Source organism: Ricinus communis, chromosome 1 (assembly GCF_019578655.1).
Source record: "Ricinus communis isolate WT05 ecotype wild-type chromosome 1, ASM1957865v1, whole genome shotgun sequence".
Taxonomy (NCBI): domain Eukaryota; kingdom Viridiplantae; phylum Streptophyta; class Magnoliopsida; order Malpighiales; family Euphorbiaceae; genus Ricinus; species Ricinus communis.
The window spans coordinates 6,533,311-6,548,950 of NC_063256.1; the positions used below are offsets into that span (position 1 = coordinate 6,533,311).

A 15,640-nucleotide genomic window follows, 5' to 3' on the forward strand; every position below is an offset into this window, starting at 1 on the left:
CCTCATTACAATGCAGAAAATGACCATAAATAAATTGGCAGTTTAAGGCTTTTCATCCCTTTGTAATTCCTCATATGAAAAAATGTAATTTAATTGAAATTTATGTAAAAAATTTATTTTATCCAAAAAAATATACGAAAAAGAAAAGAAAAGAAAATAAATATTTTAATATTATAAAATAAATCTAGTGAGTGTTATTTTATCTAGAGTTTACTGAATACAGATAAAAATCAAACAAAATAAGATAAATCAGACAGGATTATTATTGAACCAGCTCCAATTTTCGGCGCCAGCTAAACGGCAGCGTATGGATTATTGAACTTAACCATACGTTCATTATCTCAATCCTCTCCTCTCCACTCCTAGTCGTTTCTCAGGCCAGGAACTGATATTTTTTTTTTTTCTCTTCTTCCTCCTTCGTCCTTCCTGTATTTTGTTTTGTTTTTGGACAAGATGAACTCGCTGGTTTCATCCTCTTTCTGCAACTATCACATTACAAAGCTTCCATTAACAAGCACAAGATTCAGATGTAGACATAGTTTATGCAACACCCATTTATCCATCAAGAACTTGAAAGTAAGAGCAAATACAAATGAAGTAGATACACAGATAGCAGCAGAGGAGTCAGAACAAGAACTAAAACTAGAAGAAAAACTAAATGAAACAAGTAAAGTCTCCTCCTCCTCTTCTTCTACGGTCCCTGCACTCGACATTGACAAAGACCTCAAAAAGGTTGGTTAGAATTGCCATTTTTAACTGATTTCAAGAAAGCCCACATCGTCTGATGATTTAATTTCATTATTTGCATATGCAGGCTGTTCAAAAAACTGCGGCAACTTTTGCACCCAGAGCTTCCACAGCCACCAAAAATCCTGCAGTACCAGGGACTGCCTTGTACACAGTCTTTGAGGTTCAAGGCTATGCCTCAATGTTGTTAGGTGGAGCTCTTTCTTTCAATCTCATTTTCCCATCAAATGAGCCAGACATCTGGAGATTGATGGGAATGTGGTCCATTTGGATGTTCAGTTAAGTCCGTTAATTTTATTTTATTTTCATTTTATGATTTGATAGTTTAAGAAGAGGTCTGATTAGTTAATTGAAAAGAGCTAAAGAATATAGTGCTTGTTCTTTGCAGCAATTCCTTCTTTGCGCGCTAGAGACTGCTCCAAGAACGAGAAAGAAGCTCTTAACTATCTATTTCTCCTGATCCCTCTGCTCAATGTTACAATCCCCTTCTTCTTGAAGTCCTTTGCCGTTGTATGGTCCGCGGATACTATGGCCTTCTTTGCAATGTATGCATGGAAGGTAAGCCACCTAATTCAAGAACAATAAGTTCAATATATATCTATTTTTCTTCTTATTTGTTTGATAAATTGCAATGTATATACTCCTACAGTTGGGATGGCTCCAGAGAAGAGAGTAAGAACTCACTCTCAGAACTTCTTGTTCTTTGCTTGGATTGGAGTTCTGGGTTCTTGCAGATGATTTCTTGATCCTATTGTCCTTGGCGCTGGTTAGATAATAATACACTTGCTAAAAATGAAACTGCAACACCATTGTAGGAAGTAACATAATTGCCTCCTGTTAGCAAAGACACAGATACCGCCCTCTTTCCAGATGTATTCAAATAGACCATGTCCTTTTTTCTCTTCTTCAACTGATGATAGATTATGCGTTGGAGTTTCGAAGCTTTTGGAAGGTTTGATAAAATACTGGGATAGGTAAAATATATACAGTATGAGGTTCACTGTACTCTGGGAAACAAACAACTTTGTTGTAAACTGTAAGCATGCTGCAGACGAACCGTTGGTTAGTGAATGACAAAATTAACGTCGCTTACGTCCCATTGCTTTTACTCTCTTGTTTCCTTCCTTCTAAATGTACATTCTTCATCTCATGGGCTTAGTTTATTTTTAAAATCATGAAGTACCTTCATGGTTACATGATTACTCTGTTCGATTGACACATTAATCTAGGATAAAATTTTGGTTTACAAGTTTGGACATAACGCCAACATTAAGAAAATGATAATCTAAATGATGGCCAAACTCGATCACCTAAAGAGAGATATGATACTGATACGAAAGGAAAGAACTAGAAAAATAAAGGTTGGCTCATATTATGGCGTCTATTTGTACCTATCAGATTCCTTCATATTTACTTACAAAACCTGAATATCTAGTGCCCACCTAAAGCAGAGGGTGTATTCTCAATCTTCACTGGTCTTTTCTCCGTGCACCATTTGAAGAAATACAGAAATAATGTGATTCCACCAAGGTCCAGCTGTAAAACAAGTTCCAAACTTGTTAGTAATCAACAGTGATTCCAATAAAGCAAATAGGTAACAGAAAGAAAGACGGAAAAAAAAAAAAAAAAAACTTAAGATCGTCACAAATTCAGCTATTCATAACTGAGGTTAAATAAGGTCAGACCAGAGGGCAATCAACCACATTAACGAAATATGACAAGGCTACATACATCAATTGTTTTCTCTGAAACCTTGCAGCGTTTAGACCATGAATTGCAATGTAAAAACAGCCTTACATGGCTTAGCCAATCCATAATGTCCTTAATAAACTACCCATGATCTGGTGGATCCAATCTTTAGTTTGTCGAAAAACTTGCAACTAAAGAATCCTCATTCTCCAAAATATACACATGCAGACAAAGTGAACCAAAATTAAGATGGTTCACACATAACGTGCTAGACGAATAACTAAGGTCCATATTTCCAAGATCAAATATAAATACTGGGCAGTAAAAACAAAATAAATAGAACTGGAAATGTAAGCATCAGATTCTTTTCATTATACACGAACATGGAAAATAAATACTCAAATGCTTTGAATTGCTCCAAAGAAAATTGCTTACCTCTAAAATTACACCTACTATATATGAAGATCCAATTTCACAAATCCAAGATTCTCCAGAGCAGACCACTGTTTAAACTTGACCCATTGACTAGATGTCCTCATCTTCACTGTCATCCTCATATTCGGAATCAGTCTCATCACTCCTAGGTTCCATGAAATTATTCATGTCAAATGATGGCATTTCCATCTCCTCCATGTCAATGGTCTCATAGTCCATTCTTTGCTCAAACTTGTCATCTGAACAGTTAAGAAGCCATGATAGTGAACATTTCAACTCCTTCTTGGCAACTATTTTATGTCTTGGCTTTATAGTAGACTCGAGACCATATGTGAAGAATGCTGGAAAAATAACCAAATCATCCAAAGGCCTTTTCATCTCCATTTTGAAGTAATCAAAGCAAAGTTTCATAATGTCAATATTCAAAGCAAGCACATGGGGACATCTCACAACCATCTCCCTCACTTGTTGCATGGAGAAACCACATTCCTTCAGGAAGTCCACATGTTTCACAATAGGTATTCTACTAAGGCTAATGACTTGTGGCATCTTCTCCACAACTCTAGCAAACTCCTCAGGACCCAACTCAATAACTGAATGAAGCAAACTCTGTTGCCGAAGAAGCTTCGGCTCCAGGTCAAGACCTATAATCTCAGGATATTGTGCTACCACAGACGGAAGTGTGGCTTTACTTACATTAAACTTCAGAAGGGTTTCGACATTTGGTATAACCCTCTCCTGTAATTCAAACCCAAGGATGTATGGCCGTTTTTCTATCAGTCTAGCTACAGCTAGTCTAGGAATACCCAAACTTTCAAGATACTCAACAAAAGGCTTGATTACTCGGCCAACTCGCATACCCAAAATCTCAGGGTATCTAGTTAAAATACCTCCAATTTCTCTCCTTGCCACTCCAATTCCAACCAAATAAGCCACTGATGTGCTCATGGTTCCTTCAAGCTTGAACCCCATAACTTCTGGGTATTTCTCAAGCACCCGAGGAATATCATTTGGTTTAATATCCATCCCTTGAAGATACTTGACCACTGGAGCAAGGTCTACAACGACACTAGCATGAAGCACTTGTGGGTATCTTCTCAAGAACTCTGTGAAAGAGGATTTCCTAACACCCAATTTGCCAAGATAGTCAAGGACAGGAATCATGTTCTTTTTCACACTGCAGCCAAGAACAAGAGGATAGTTGTTAATGTCTTCGATAGTAAGACCTAATTGATGGAGGAAATCCACACGTTCCCTCATGACCTCAACCGTGACAGGAAGTTCTAACCCATCAAGCTCATCAGGGACAATACCAATACTCTGTAAGAATTCATAAACCTTGGCGCGATTTGCTATCTTGTTATTTTTCATATCTAGCAAACTAGGACTAGTATATAGGGATGAGGAACCTCTTTGCTTCCGACCCAAACGAACATTTTTCATTTTGGGCGTAGATGAATCTGTAGAACTTGATTTGAATGTTCTCTCAGCAATTGAACACCGAATTTTCGTAATCAAGCTCATCCTCCTTGTGTTGTCCCTAGGAATGCCAAGAGGTAGCACAGATTTTAACTTTGGTTTACCATATATAAGAATGGGTAAATCTGAATGTACAAGCAAAAAACTGGGTCTGGTAATGCCAGCATAGCTTCCCATCTTCAGCATATGTTGCTTATCTGCACAGAGATGGAAGCTGGAAGATTATGATATGCAAACCGATCCTCCTCCCTAGGCAATGTAGAAATATTGTAACCAAAGTCCAAAATTGAGCAAGGCAAAGTAACATTGATCCCACTGAGAAACATAGGCAAGTTAGGGTTGAATTGATAGAATAAACTCTGCAATCAATTATTATCGGGCTAATTCTCGAAAAACCAATTCTTCCCCTTGCACTAAGTAAGATACTTACGACTCCATGCGTGCAACATTAAAATTCGTGAATTTTGTTTCATTAAGCCTTGGTAATGACTTGTGGGTTATAATTAGCAGGATAATGTTAGTGTATAAAGCATATGATGACTCAAAGTCAAGGCTAACTTTTCATAAACCCTAGAAGAAAATGAAAAACTAGAGCTAAAAATTCGCTTGTGAGTTATCAAAGGAACTTGCTTTAAGCTTTAAGGGAAGCTCAATTTCTGTTATATTCCTCCACTATCTCACACACTGAAAAAGGAAAACAAAAAAGAAGAATAATTTCTCAGTCTAGCAGCTGAAAGAAAGGAACTGTGACTTAAAATCTTTACAAATGTTAAAACAAACATGGAAGTGTTTTTCTTTAGCTCACTCCATCACGTCACCAATTCAAACGAAGAACAAGAAAAGCATTATATTCTCACCATATAGCTAATTTTAACTTATATTAACCATAAAAGTTAAATGTTTGAACCGTTAATAAAAAGAAAAAGAGGAATAATACTAATTACCTGCACACGAAATTTGTTCGAAGTAAGATATGCCTCCGGGTTCTTCAAATTCCCAGTATCGTTCTCGACGAAAGAAAAAAAAAAAAAAAAAAAGTGATAATATCACAGAAATCAGAAATTCTTTTAAAACTTGGGCTGATGACAAAAGCATATAGATAATTAGGCCCAAATGAAAGATTGAAGCCCAGCCCAGATCAAAGAATAAGGAATAAACTGGAATTTTTGAAAATATAGCCAGTGACCAGGTCTAGATGGTAGATAGAAGAAAAATCGAGAGAAAAATGGGATGGCGTTTCTTGAGTTTTCTCTTCCTAAGTTTGATCGTATTATCTGAAACTACCACAAATGCTTCTCAATGCCCAATCAAGGGTCAGTTTCTCTTATTTCTCAACATATTTATTTTACTCGCGGCGGAAACAAAAATAAGTGAATATACTTGGAAGTTAGTGAGATTTTGGTTCCTCACTTTAGGACTGTTTTGATAGAAATATGCTATTGTTTTTTCTTTTTCTTCTGCATTTATTTATTTGTATATAATTATTTTTCATAAAACAAATTGGTGGGTTTGTGATATAGGTTTGCCACTTGTGAGGAATATTAGTAAGCTTTCAGAGGATAGTTATGGAAGAGGAGGTTTGTCTCACATAACTGTTGCTGGTTCTGCCTTGCATGGCATGAAAGAGGTATACCAGTTAGAGTTCCAATTTTACATTTTCTAATTTTTAGAATGAATTTAATATTGGTTTTAAATTAGCGATTGTCTCATAACATTTTATGGATTTGACAGGTGGAGGTGTGGCTTCAAACATTTTCTCCAGGTTCACATACACCAATCCACAGACACTCATGCGAAGAAATTTTTGTTGTTCTGAAAGGAAGTGGCACTCTCTATCTTGCTTCAAGTTCACATGAGAAGTTTCCTGGAAAACCACAAGAATATTTTATCTTTCCTAATAGCACATTCCATATCCCTGTCAATGATGCTCACCAGGTACACCCCACTTTTTATAGTTTTTTTATGGGATATTAATTAATTTGCATTGTTGATCTATTACTATGAGAAACTCTTTATGCCTCCAGTCAATATATTGTTGGAGGAATTTATAGTTAGTAGAATTATTGCAGTGGTTTCTATGACTTTACTTTTTCTTTTTTTGTTGTCTAGCAAATCTTTGAGATGCTATAGGTGATAGTATATCAGTTTTTATAATATATTGTTTCATCCCAAGTTATGTAGATGGTTAACTGATCTACATAATCCAAAAAATGGGTTGCAACCCACTCTACTCTGTCTATAGCTCTGTAAAATGAACCTCAAATGCTGAATTCTTATATATCTACTTGAGCAACCAAACATGGTTAACTAAAGATATTCTTTAGATATCTGGATATCTGATGTGCATCTTGGAAACCTAGAAGGCGGTTTCACTTTGCCAATTGCAAAGGGTTAATTTGGGAACTAGTAAACAAGGATTGGTATTTTCTTTGTTGCTTAACCAATGCTAAAATGTTATTCTTTGTTATTCAATATAAATAACTAAAAGCAAGATAAGTTCAGAAGATTGAGAGAAAAACTTCTGTTTAGTACCATAAGTAATCATCTACTCCCTATGTTTGTACTGCCGAGTTGTGTTTCTAGAAATTTTCATTTTGCATCCATATCTTTTTACCAGCTGTGAGTCTGTGACTCATCAATCTCAAATAATTCTTCATTCTTTTTCTTATTTCTTTTCAACTCATAAAAGAGAGTCAGGGTGTTGTTTAGCCACTCTTGTTTACTCTGTTTTCTATCATATTTCAGGTATGGAATACAAATGAACATGAGGACTTGCAAGTGCTTGTTGTAATATCACGTCCACCAGTCAAAGTGTATGTCATATTTCTTCTTCTCTTGGACTTAATATTTATCAGCAGTTCATTACTGTTTGTATTTTTTTTTTCCTGTTCTGTTGTCAAAAAGAATATCTCACTAGATCATGCATTTCTTGGTATAAGTTCATTGGTTAAACCTTCGCTTCGTTGCAATTATCAGATAAGCTTTCAAGACTTTCTCCTTTCAGCTATTATGAATGTTATATTTGATGTTTGTTAGTGTTGCAAGTGCGCCCTTTAGTTTTAACTTAATGTTTGTTTATTTGACTGTGGCACCTTTAGCATTTCTCTCCTTATATATGGGCATTGGTGAATCCACATGGAGAGCAATAGGGGCACTTGCTCCACTGGCCCTCTGAAATTTTAATGTATTACTTTGCCCCCACTTAAAATTTATACTTTGCTCCCACTAATTGTTTTTATATGACATTTGTTTCTTTTTGTTATAGGAAGAAAAAGATTTGCCACCACTTAGTATTTATTCTGGACTCGCCCCTATTTATGGGAGAGGAGAAATTATCGATTTCATTGTTTTGAAGGAAAACATCAACCTCAAAATATTGATACATGCATTAAGACGGAATTTCACTTGATAACCTGATTCTCAACTACCAATATAAACTCCTTTGTAGAGGAAATTGTGTTCTATAGTGGCTCTTTCCATCAGTAGTGTAGCCCACCTTTCAGTGTTTGCTGCACTAGGCCCTGGCACCTCAGGGGTGCCTTTAACAACTATGGTGTTATGCGATGATCTTAAACACTAATGCCATTTTGGATGTTCTTGCTAATAAAATTTCTTACTTACTAGAGGAAACTGCTACTATAGAATGAGATGGAATGCTGTATACAGTTAACCCAAGCCTTATGCATGTCCTTTTTTATTTTTATGCAGACTTGAGAAATAGATGCTCTCTCTCCCTCTCAGCTCTGTTTCTTTCTTGTCTGTCTCCAGGTTCATATATGATGATTGGTTCATGCCTCATATTGCTGCAAAATTGAAGTATCCATACTATTGGGACGAACAGTGTCTTCAAGTTCAAGCACCTCCAAAAGATGAGCTCTGACTGCAATTGTTTGTGCATGTGACTACAAAGTTGTGCTGTTTCTATAAAGTACTCGTTTGAGTTTTCTTACCAAAGAGGATAATAGGAGATCTCTTGACCCGTACAGTAACATTAGTTGTTAGAAGGAGAAGATGCAAATTTCTCAAAGTTAAATAGGGAGTACCTGAGTGGTGTTTGGGGGTCTATTATCAGGCCTTAAATTGCAATTCTTTATACCTAGATTTACGACAAATTAAAATTTTAACTGTGCTCCCACTCTGACAAATGACGATTTCTTTCTCTCAAACGATGGTAAAAAAGTAAAATGGAAAGTGGAAGGAGATGGTAGCTAATAACCTCCAGCCTGTGATTCTTGTGGTGGCCTTTGATTGTGATCATCACTTAGATGATAATTTCAGGAAGCACAAAAGGTAGATGACAGTTTATTGTTTTGCGTTCAAATTCTTCTGGAGGCAAGGAAGAGTAAAGGAAAGAATAGCCTATGTTCTAAATTTAATACAGCTGGATTCTACACACAGGGTTCAAATTCTCCTATGTCCGTGTATTGTTTTGCGTTCAAATTCTCCTGGATTCTAGACACAGGGTTTGGCCATCAACAAAAGCTAGGTAAACAATCAACACACAATTTCCATATTTTGAAACAGTATTTTTGCTAATTGCACCAAACATTCCCTTCCAGTAGCTAATACATGACAATTTTCAGAATGTCTAAATTATGTAGCTTCTTAAACTCTTGGCTCACGATCGAAGATCAGCATCATCTCTTCTTTTTTGTCAATGAACTCCTCCGCTCAGCCTCTTTCTCTGCTACCAAAACATGGAATTCTGGCCCAGGCATCTCATCTATGCCTAAATTCAATGTGCTACTCAAGCTAAAAGTCTCCAATATCACTTCCAAAGTTAAACTGAAGCCTAAAGTTGATAATACACGGACAGCATTCGCAATGCGGCATATGTTCCGTCTTGTCTCTAGTGGTACCTCTTCAAAAGTTTTATTTGATTTCGTATCCTGGTCTTCAGTTTCGTTTACTTGATCTTCTACCATACTGTCTCTGGCATCAACATGTTCGCCGACCCATATAAATCCATTGCATCCAAGTATCAAATCAACATCATACTGTACTAGATGATGGAAGTGTTGTTTTTGCCTTTTCACTAGATAAGGAGAGACTGTCAGCAGTTGACCCTTCTCAAGCTGTACAAGTAGCAAAACATGGTAGTACCAAGGTACCAAATGTGGAAAAGGGAAGAAAAGAAAGAGCACGTAAGATAAAGCTATAATTCATTATCGTAAATCAGAGTCAAATTAATGAACAAGTAATATTCTTTGCAACAACGTATCAAGAACTGAAAAGACAACTATTGTAAATCACAGAATCAGATTAATGCACAAGTAATATTCTTTGCAACAACATATCAGGAACTGAAAAGACAACGGCATTAGCATAACAAATGGAAATCTAAAAGCATCTTCCTTTCATCCTACTCTTGTAATGAATAAGTCACTAGTTTCTAAAAGCAGTTCTCATTGTTCTAAAAGCACTCCAAAACCCATAAAGACCTATGCTAGATATGCTTTTTCAGGATAACTATGCTGATTCTTCCATTTTTTTGATATTGTTGTTTCAGTCATTTTCTCTCTTCTTCTTTTTTTGTTTACTTTTTTCCCTTATCCTCCTCTTCTTATTGAGTTACATTGAATCCATTAGCTTCATCTTTCTTTTCGCATGTCAAGGATATCATAGTACTTCAATTTCCACTCGATACGTACATATACACATCAGAGGCCCTAGAAATGTGTGTAAACAGTTGAAAACGCAAAACAGATATCAAACCTTTCCATACTTCTGACTTCTTGCTTGCAGCTGTAAACTGCCATCATTCTGAAAATTACGAACTTCAGCCTGAAAAAGGGTATGCCCAATACTACATTATGTGCTTGTTTTGAACTCATTCCTCCATGTTAGATGGTCAAACAGTGTCGAAAAATAAAGTAAGAACGTGTGGCTGCGGACTTACACAAACAACATCATTCTCCTCAAAAACATTACGCATGTTAAGTTCATCCAGAGCAGTTCTCCGCCTCTAGCATTAAAATTGTGAAGGCAATACATATTTAGTCAAGAAAGAAAGCAAACAAATACTCAATACAAACATACAAACAAACAAAAAATTCATACTTCATATGATCGTGCTCCATACATTATACTTTTATGATTAGGAAAAGTCAATATATAAATGCCATAACCACTGCCAAGACCAATAATCTCAGGACCAAAGCCAAAAGCTTGCAAATTAAAGACTCAAGAACAACCACTTTATGCATAAAGATGCTAAGTACTGGTCCACAGTTCAAACAACCACTTCATGCAAAAAGCTGCTAAGTACTGGTCCACAGTTCAAGCCTTATAGTGCAAGTTTTTACAACTGTAACAACATGCCCTGCATTATCCAAATCCAAAATGTAAAAAGCTTATAATAGAGGAATTGCCAAGGGGAGCAATAATAAGAAGCCATTCTAAACCTATATCCGTTCATACACAGTGTGCAAGCTCAACTAAACTGAAATAGATAGTCAAACAGTTAAGAGCTTCTTTTGGATTTCAATCAAGAACATATCAATCTGCTCACTCAGTGTTTGTAATTGAACAAATAATAAGAACAGGTAGATGCAGTTCTTCTTTTTCTTTACCAATATTGCTCACATCAAAGATCCAACAAATAAGAAAGACATGAATAATCCCGACGGCATAAATGATGTTTGCACAGCTGAACCATCAATTGACATATGTAACTCCACTTTCTTATAACTCTTTCCACTTTCACCTCCAATTCAAAAGGCAAAAGCAAATATCATCAACATAAACACCTGCTCCAGGACAAGTATTCTAAGCACATGCTGCTCTATCAGCAAATGTTGCTTAGAATGCACGAGCATCTAAGCTGACAACAGTCTTTCAACTGACTATGATAAATGAGCTCAGGACACGCACATCCAAGTTGAGAGCGTTTCCCAAGGCTCTACTTTCAATCACTAGCATTGCATAAAGCTTCGGTTTAGAAAATTTAAAGGACGATTCCCATAATTTGATCAACACTTCACACAAAAAGTCAAAAAGATGTTTCAAGAACCAAAGAAGTGTGCTAAAAGGGATGACAAGATACCTGAATACCATCAGGCAAGTTCATTGAAGAAAGCATCAAAACAGCATCTTGACTGAAATTAATTTCCAATTTCCATCGCTTTTGTGCAACCTGGAAAATAATGAACGCGTAGGTAAAAAAGTAAAAAATGAAAATAACCCTTCAACGAAACAAACCCAGCATTCAATTACCCTTCCATGAAACAAATGAAAATAGTAAAACTCTCTAACAAAAATAAATTTTCATAACAGAAGTAATGACATGGCGCTATCTAATTACCTCAATTACCCGCCCCACAATAATATCACCAACCTCAGGCTTGTACCTAAAAATAAAGAGCAATATTCAATTAATCACAATCCTAAACCAACAAACGATCACCAATTAAAAAAGCTTTAATAAACCTGATAACACAAGCACCTGGAACGTAAAGACCGTACATAAACTAGCATGTTAACGCGCTCAACCACTCCACACGTCGTGGCCACCACTTCACCGTCGCGCTCTGCGGTTCCATGTCCCCTTGAGTTTTCATCACAAGAAAGAAAAAAAAAAAAAAAAAAAAGATTACTCAAACATACATATATTAATAATCTAAGATTGAAGAAAAATAAAAATGGAAAACGGAAAGCAAAACAAGAGAATAATAGAAGATACTTGAGAATATTGCCGTCTTCGAGGCTGATAGGGATAGTGTCAGCGACGGTGACGGAAGCATCGGAATGCACTTTAGAATGTAAAGATTCGAGCTGTTGAAGAGCTCTTTGTAGTCTTATCTTCTGTGTTTGATTCAAGGGTAGCTGTATTTCTCTCATTTTGTTTCTGGTTCTCTCTGCACAAAATGGAGAAAAACCCTAAACCCTGGACTTTTTTTTTTTTTTTTTGAAAATTTAAACCCTGGATTTCACTTTGCTCTTCGAGAGTGAAGAAGATTAAAATCCTAGATGGGCCTAAAAATTGGGCCGCATTTCATTCAATTAATATTGAGCCATACATAATGTTCATCCTATAGCACATATGCTCCTTTTATTAAAATAAGAGATAATTACATTTTTAGTATTTAAATATTTTCAAAGGAGAATTGCAAGATTGAATATTTAAAATTAATAATTAATAGTTACAATTTGTAAAAGAATAATAAATTGGTGTTTTTAAAATATAATTTGTAAATTTTTTTTAAATTTTTACAAATATAAATAAAAGATAAAAAATTATTAAATATGTCAAAAATTAAAATAAATTTATTAATGATATAACCTTAGGGTAAATATTATCTTATATGTGTTTAGAATCACTTTTCCTTAGCTCTCCTTTCTCTAATTTCTATTAATTCTGAAATTAGTAACCTTAATCTTAATCTCCAATTTATAGATTATAATATTTATTAGGTCTAATTGTCAAAAAAGTTCTATACTTTTTATTTGTTGTCAAATCTAATATTTACTATTAGGGCTGTAAATGAACTAAACATCTTACAAGCTATTAGAAGCTCGGATTGATAAAAAGCTCATTTGAGGTCGTTCGTTAATCTAAACAAGCCGAGCTTGAGCTTAATTTTGAACTCGATAATTTTATAGTGCCAAGCTCGAACTTAACAGAGTTTGGTTCGTTAACTCTAGAACCTATTCGTTTACTGGCTCGGGAACAGGCTCGTGAACTTGAGCTCAAGCTTGGTTTGTCTATAAAGCTCGCGAACACGTCCATAATCTTACTTATTTGTAAGTTCGTGAACATGCTCGTTTATAACTTCGACAAGCAAGCTCATTCTCGAGCTTAAACTTATAATAATAATAATAATAATAATAATAATAATAATAATATTATTATTATTATTATTATTATTATTATTGTAGCTATAACATTTCAATATAGCTATTGTTATTAGTAAGAATTACAATATAAATAATAAATAATAAATAAATACATTCTATAACAATTTAATAAAATGAGTATTTTTAAATTACATAAAATAAAATTGACTCATTAAAATAATTTTTATTTTATTTATGAATTATTATGTGTTATAAAATTTAATTATACTTTTACGACGATAAAAATATTACCTCTAATTAAACTAATTTAATAAAAAATAATTTATTATTAAACCTTAATTAGTATATAATAGGTCAAGACTAACCAATCACTAGTGTAGAAAGAAAAAATTAAACATTGTATCTAAATGAATATAGTCAGTTGTATTGCTACTATTTTGAAACTTTATATATCTTAACCTTAGCATAAAGTATTTTCTTTTCAATTTCATGCTCTTCGCTTTTTAGATATCTCATATTTTTCTAACTCGAATCTTAGAGTTAATAAAGTGGAGTGTCGGTGTTGGATCATATGGTTTCTTTGAGAAAATTTTAATTTAATTAGAACTTTAGATTGAATTCACGTTTATATTTATAAATGATAATCAAATTGAAAACTAAGCTAAAATAAATTAAAACTGTAATTTATATAAGTTAATATATTATTATGAAAAACTTTTAGCTATTTTATTATATCATATTTTGATTATTTGATATTTTAAAATTAATTTTAAATTTTAGATATTATTTATTAAAAGGTAAGTGTCACTAGAAAATGAAATAGTGGGACTAGTTTATATGCTTTTTTAAATTAACACATACTTGTGATATGTTTAGTATGGTCTTTTTGCAATTTGAAAATAATTAGGCTCACTAATAGTTCAAACGATTCAAGCTCGAACCAAGCTCAAGCCTTTGCTATAATTAAATAACCATGTCTGAACTTATTGTTATTTGGCTCGACTCAGTTCAATTACAATCCTATGTACCATGCACCATTCAAATTTTTAATTTTAACACTAAATTTTAATATTGATTTCGATTTTTAATCTCTAGTAAAATTATTAACAAAATTTATTGGCATCGGGTGAGCTCTGGTAATAGCAATAAAAATGAGAAATTAAGTCAGCACCCTCATTATTAAAATATTATCATTTAAGCATATATGATTAATAAAACTCCAAAGTTAAGAAAAGAAAAAAGTTAATTTATGATAATATTTTAGTAATGGAACGACTCAACAACTCTAATGTTGACTCAGTTATTTTTTATTATTGTCGGAGTTCACGCCAATCTAGTATATTCGACCGATAATTTTATTAAATATTAAAATTAAAATTAATGTTAAACTATAGTATTAAAATTGAAAATTTAAAAATTATGTGCAAGTGCAAAGTCCAGAATTTATTTTTGCGATTAAACCTATTTATTACACTATAAAACTCTATTTAGCAAAATCCATTCGTATATGATGGATAAGTTTGTTATTTTATTATATTTCTCTTATTTTTTATCTCATTTAACATTAAAAAAAAAATCTATATCGGTATTTATAATATGTGACCTGCTATAACCACTATTTTATTATTTTTTTACAGATTATTTCACTTAATTGTTAATTTTAAAAATTTAACCACTTGATTATTATCTTTTAATAAATTCAAACACTAAAAATATAATTATCCCTTAAAATTAAATGACTATTGACGTACATGTACATTTAATATTTTAAAATTAAATAATTGATACATTCTTAATTATTTTAATATAATAAATATAATAATTATTTATTAATTTACTGTAAGAATAAAAAGAAGTATATCCAAACTAGACAGTTTGGTATAATAAATATATGCCTATCTCTCTCATAAATCTACCTTAAAAACTTGAAAGCTTGTAACTATACTTATTTATTCAGACTAATCAGTTAAAGGTGTCACTTCCTTGTGAACAACAGTTGCCAAATGCCCTGAAGTGATACCAATGTTTTTGGATTCCAACTCTTAATTTCATGCTACATCCACCAATTATATTTAATTTTCATGTCTATTAAGCCAGCCCATTTTTGTTTATTTTAGGGCTTACTTTTGTTAGTGTTGAGGTTATTATTGTAAGAGCAGAAAGAGAATCCTGGATTAGCTTAGACCAGCAGGTATCTGTTTCATGCCACCATCATTTGTTATGCATTCAGTTTTCAAAATCAGAAGTCTACTTTGACATAACCATATTTCATTCCATGCCTTTCCACCAAACTCAAGAAAGAAAAGACGAAAGATTCCAGAACCAATTTCCTAATTAAATGTTCAAAATTCAGAAGGAAATCAACTAATAGCAAGTACTTTATAGATCAAGGACACTATTTGTTTCCTAATATCTATTTGGAAATTCACCAAACACTTGACTGAAAGTCTGAAACCTAACTAAATGGACCCTAAAATAGAAAAACAATGTATAA

General features: G+C 33.6%; 4 protein-coding genes across 6 annotated transcripts; 2 read left to right on the forward strand and 2 right to left on the reverse strand.

Moving 5' to 3' along the window:
* Nucleotides 1-297: 297 nt before the first annotated feature.
* Nucleotides 298-1,855, forward strand: LOC8285855 (protein RESISTANCE TO PHYTOPHTHORA 1, chloroplastic). Its single transcript, XM_002524750.4, has 4 exons — nucleotides 298-732; nucleotides 815-1,025; nucleotides 1,136-1,305; nucleotides 1,397-1,855. Exons 1-4 carry the CDS (start codon nucleotides 454-456, stop codon nucleotides 1,421-1,423), a joined length of 687 nt encoding a protein of 228 aa, XP_002524796.1. The 5' UTR covers nucleotides 298-453; the 3' UTR covers nucleotides 1,424-1,855.
* Nucleotides 1,856-2,095: 240 nt separating this feature from the next.
* On the reverse strand, nucleotides 2,096-5,447 carry LOC8285856 (transcription termination factor MTERF4, chloroplastic). Of its 3 annotated transcripts, XM_015722746.3 has the most exons (4): nucleotides 5,295-5,375; nucleotides 4,981-5,034; nucleotides 2,872-4,547; nucleotides 2,096-2,283 (listed from the first exon to the last, which is right to left on the reverse strand). In XM_015722746.3, the coding sequence occupies exon 3, from the start codon at nucleotides 4,534-4,536 to the stop codon at nucleotides 2,962-2,964; it is 1,575 nt and encodes a 524-aa protein (XP_015578232.1). In that variant the 5' UTR covers nucleotides 4,537-4,547; nucleotides 4,981-5,034; nucleotides 5,295-5,375; the 3' UTR covers nucleotides 2,096-2,283; nucleotides 2,872-2,961. The 3 variants fall into 3 exon arrangements, with proteins under 3 accessions (XP_015578232.1, XP_002524797.2, XP_015578231.1); XM_002524751.4 differs by lacking the exon at nucleotides 4,981-5,034 and having other exon boundaries at nucleotides 5,295-5,447; XM_015722745.3 differs by lacking the exon at nucleotides 4,981-5,034 and having other exon boundaries at nucleotides 2,872-4,665; nucleotides 5,295-5,429.
* Nucleotides 5,448-5,533: 86 nt separating this feature from the next.
* LOC8285857 (auxin-binding protein T85) lies at nucleotides 5,534-8,474 on the forward strand. Its single transcript, XM_002524752.4, has 5 exons — nucleotides 5,534-5,663; nucleotides 5,871-5,977; nucleotides 6,082-6,285; nucleotides 7,096-7,163; nucleotides 8,119-8,474. The coding sequence occupies exons 1-5, from the start codon at nucleotides 5,546-5,548 to the stop codon at nucleotides 8,228-8,230; spliced, it is 609 nt and encodes a 202-aa protein (XP_002524798.2). The 5' UTR covers nucleotides 5,534-5,545; the 3' UTR covers nucleotides 8,231-8,474.
* A 363-nt stretch (nucleotides 8,475-8,837) lies between these two features.
* Nucleotides 8,838-12,312, reverse strand: LOC8285858 (exosome complex component RRP4 homolog). The gene is made up of 7 exons (XM_002524753.4): nucleotides 12,032-12,312; nucleotides 11,795-11,896; nucleotides 11,654-11,699; nucleotides 11,396-11,485; nucleotides 10,250-10,315; nucleotides 10,066-10,134; nucleotides 8,838-9,425 (listed from the first exon to the last, which is right to left on the reverse strand). The coding sequence occupies exons 1-7, from the start codon at nucleotides 12,187-12,189 to the stop codon at nucleotides 8,988-8,990; spliced, it is 969 nt and encodes a 322-aa protein (XP_002524799.1). The 5' UTR covers nucleotides 12,190-12,312; the 3' UTR covers nucleotides 8,838-8,987.
* Between the last annotated feature and the right edge of the window lie 3,328 nt (nucleotides 12,313-15,640).

What these genes read in the sequence shown, in the direction of transcription:
- LOC8285855 (XM_002524750.4), top strand. Translation starts at nt 454, where the DNA reads ATGAACTCGCTGGTTTCATCCTCTTTCTGCAACTATCACATTACAAAG. An exon ending in TTGACAAAGACCTCAAAAAG is followed by an intron (nt 733 to 814) that starts GTTGGTTAGAAT and finishes TTGCATATGCAG; the next exon opens with GCTGTTCAAAAAACTGCGGC. An exon ending in GTGGTCCATTTGGATGTTCA is followed by an intron (nt 1,026 to 1,135) that starts GTTAAGTCCGTT and finishes TGTTCTTTGCAG; the next exon opens with CAATTCCTTCTTTGCGCGCT.
- LOC8285856 (XM_002524751.4), bottom strand. Translation starts at nt 5,445, where the DNA reads ATGCTTTTGTCATCAGCCCAAGTTTTAAAAGAATTTCTGATTTCTGTG. An exon ending in CGAACAAATTTCGTGTGCAG is followed by an intron (nt 4,548 to 5,294) that starts GTAATTAGTATT and finishes ATCTCTGTGCAG; the next exon opens with ATAAGCAACATATGCTGAAG.
- LOC8285858 (XM_002524753.4), bottom strand. Translation starts at nt 12,189, where the DNA reads ATGAGAGAAATACAGCTACCCTTGAATCAAACACAGAAGATAAGACTA. An exon ending in GTACGGTCTTTACGTTCCAG is followed by an intron (nt 11,700 to 11,794) that starts GTGCTTGTGTTA and finishes CTTTATTTTTAG; the next exon opens with GTACAAGCCTGAGGTTGGTG. An exon ending in AGGAGAATGATGTTGTTTGT is followed by an intron (nt 10,135 to 10,249) that starts GTAAGTCCGCAG and finishes ACCCTTTTTCAG; the next exon opens with GCTGAAGTTCGTAATTTTCA.
- LOC8285857 (XM_002524752.4), top strand. Translation starts at nt 5,546, where the DNA reads ATGGTAGATAGAAGAAAAATCGAGAGAAAAATGGGATGGCGTTTCTTG. An exon ending in CCTTGCATGGCATGAAAGAG is followed by an intron (nt 5,978 to 6,081) that starts GTATACCAGTTA and finishes TGGATTTGACAG; the next exon opens with GTGGAGGTGTGGCTTCAAAC. An exon ending in CTGTCAATGATGCTCACCAG is followed by an intron (nt 6,286 to 7,095) that starts GTACACCCCACT and finishes ATCATATTTCAG; the next exon opens with GTATGGAATACAAATGAACA.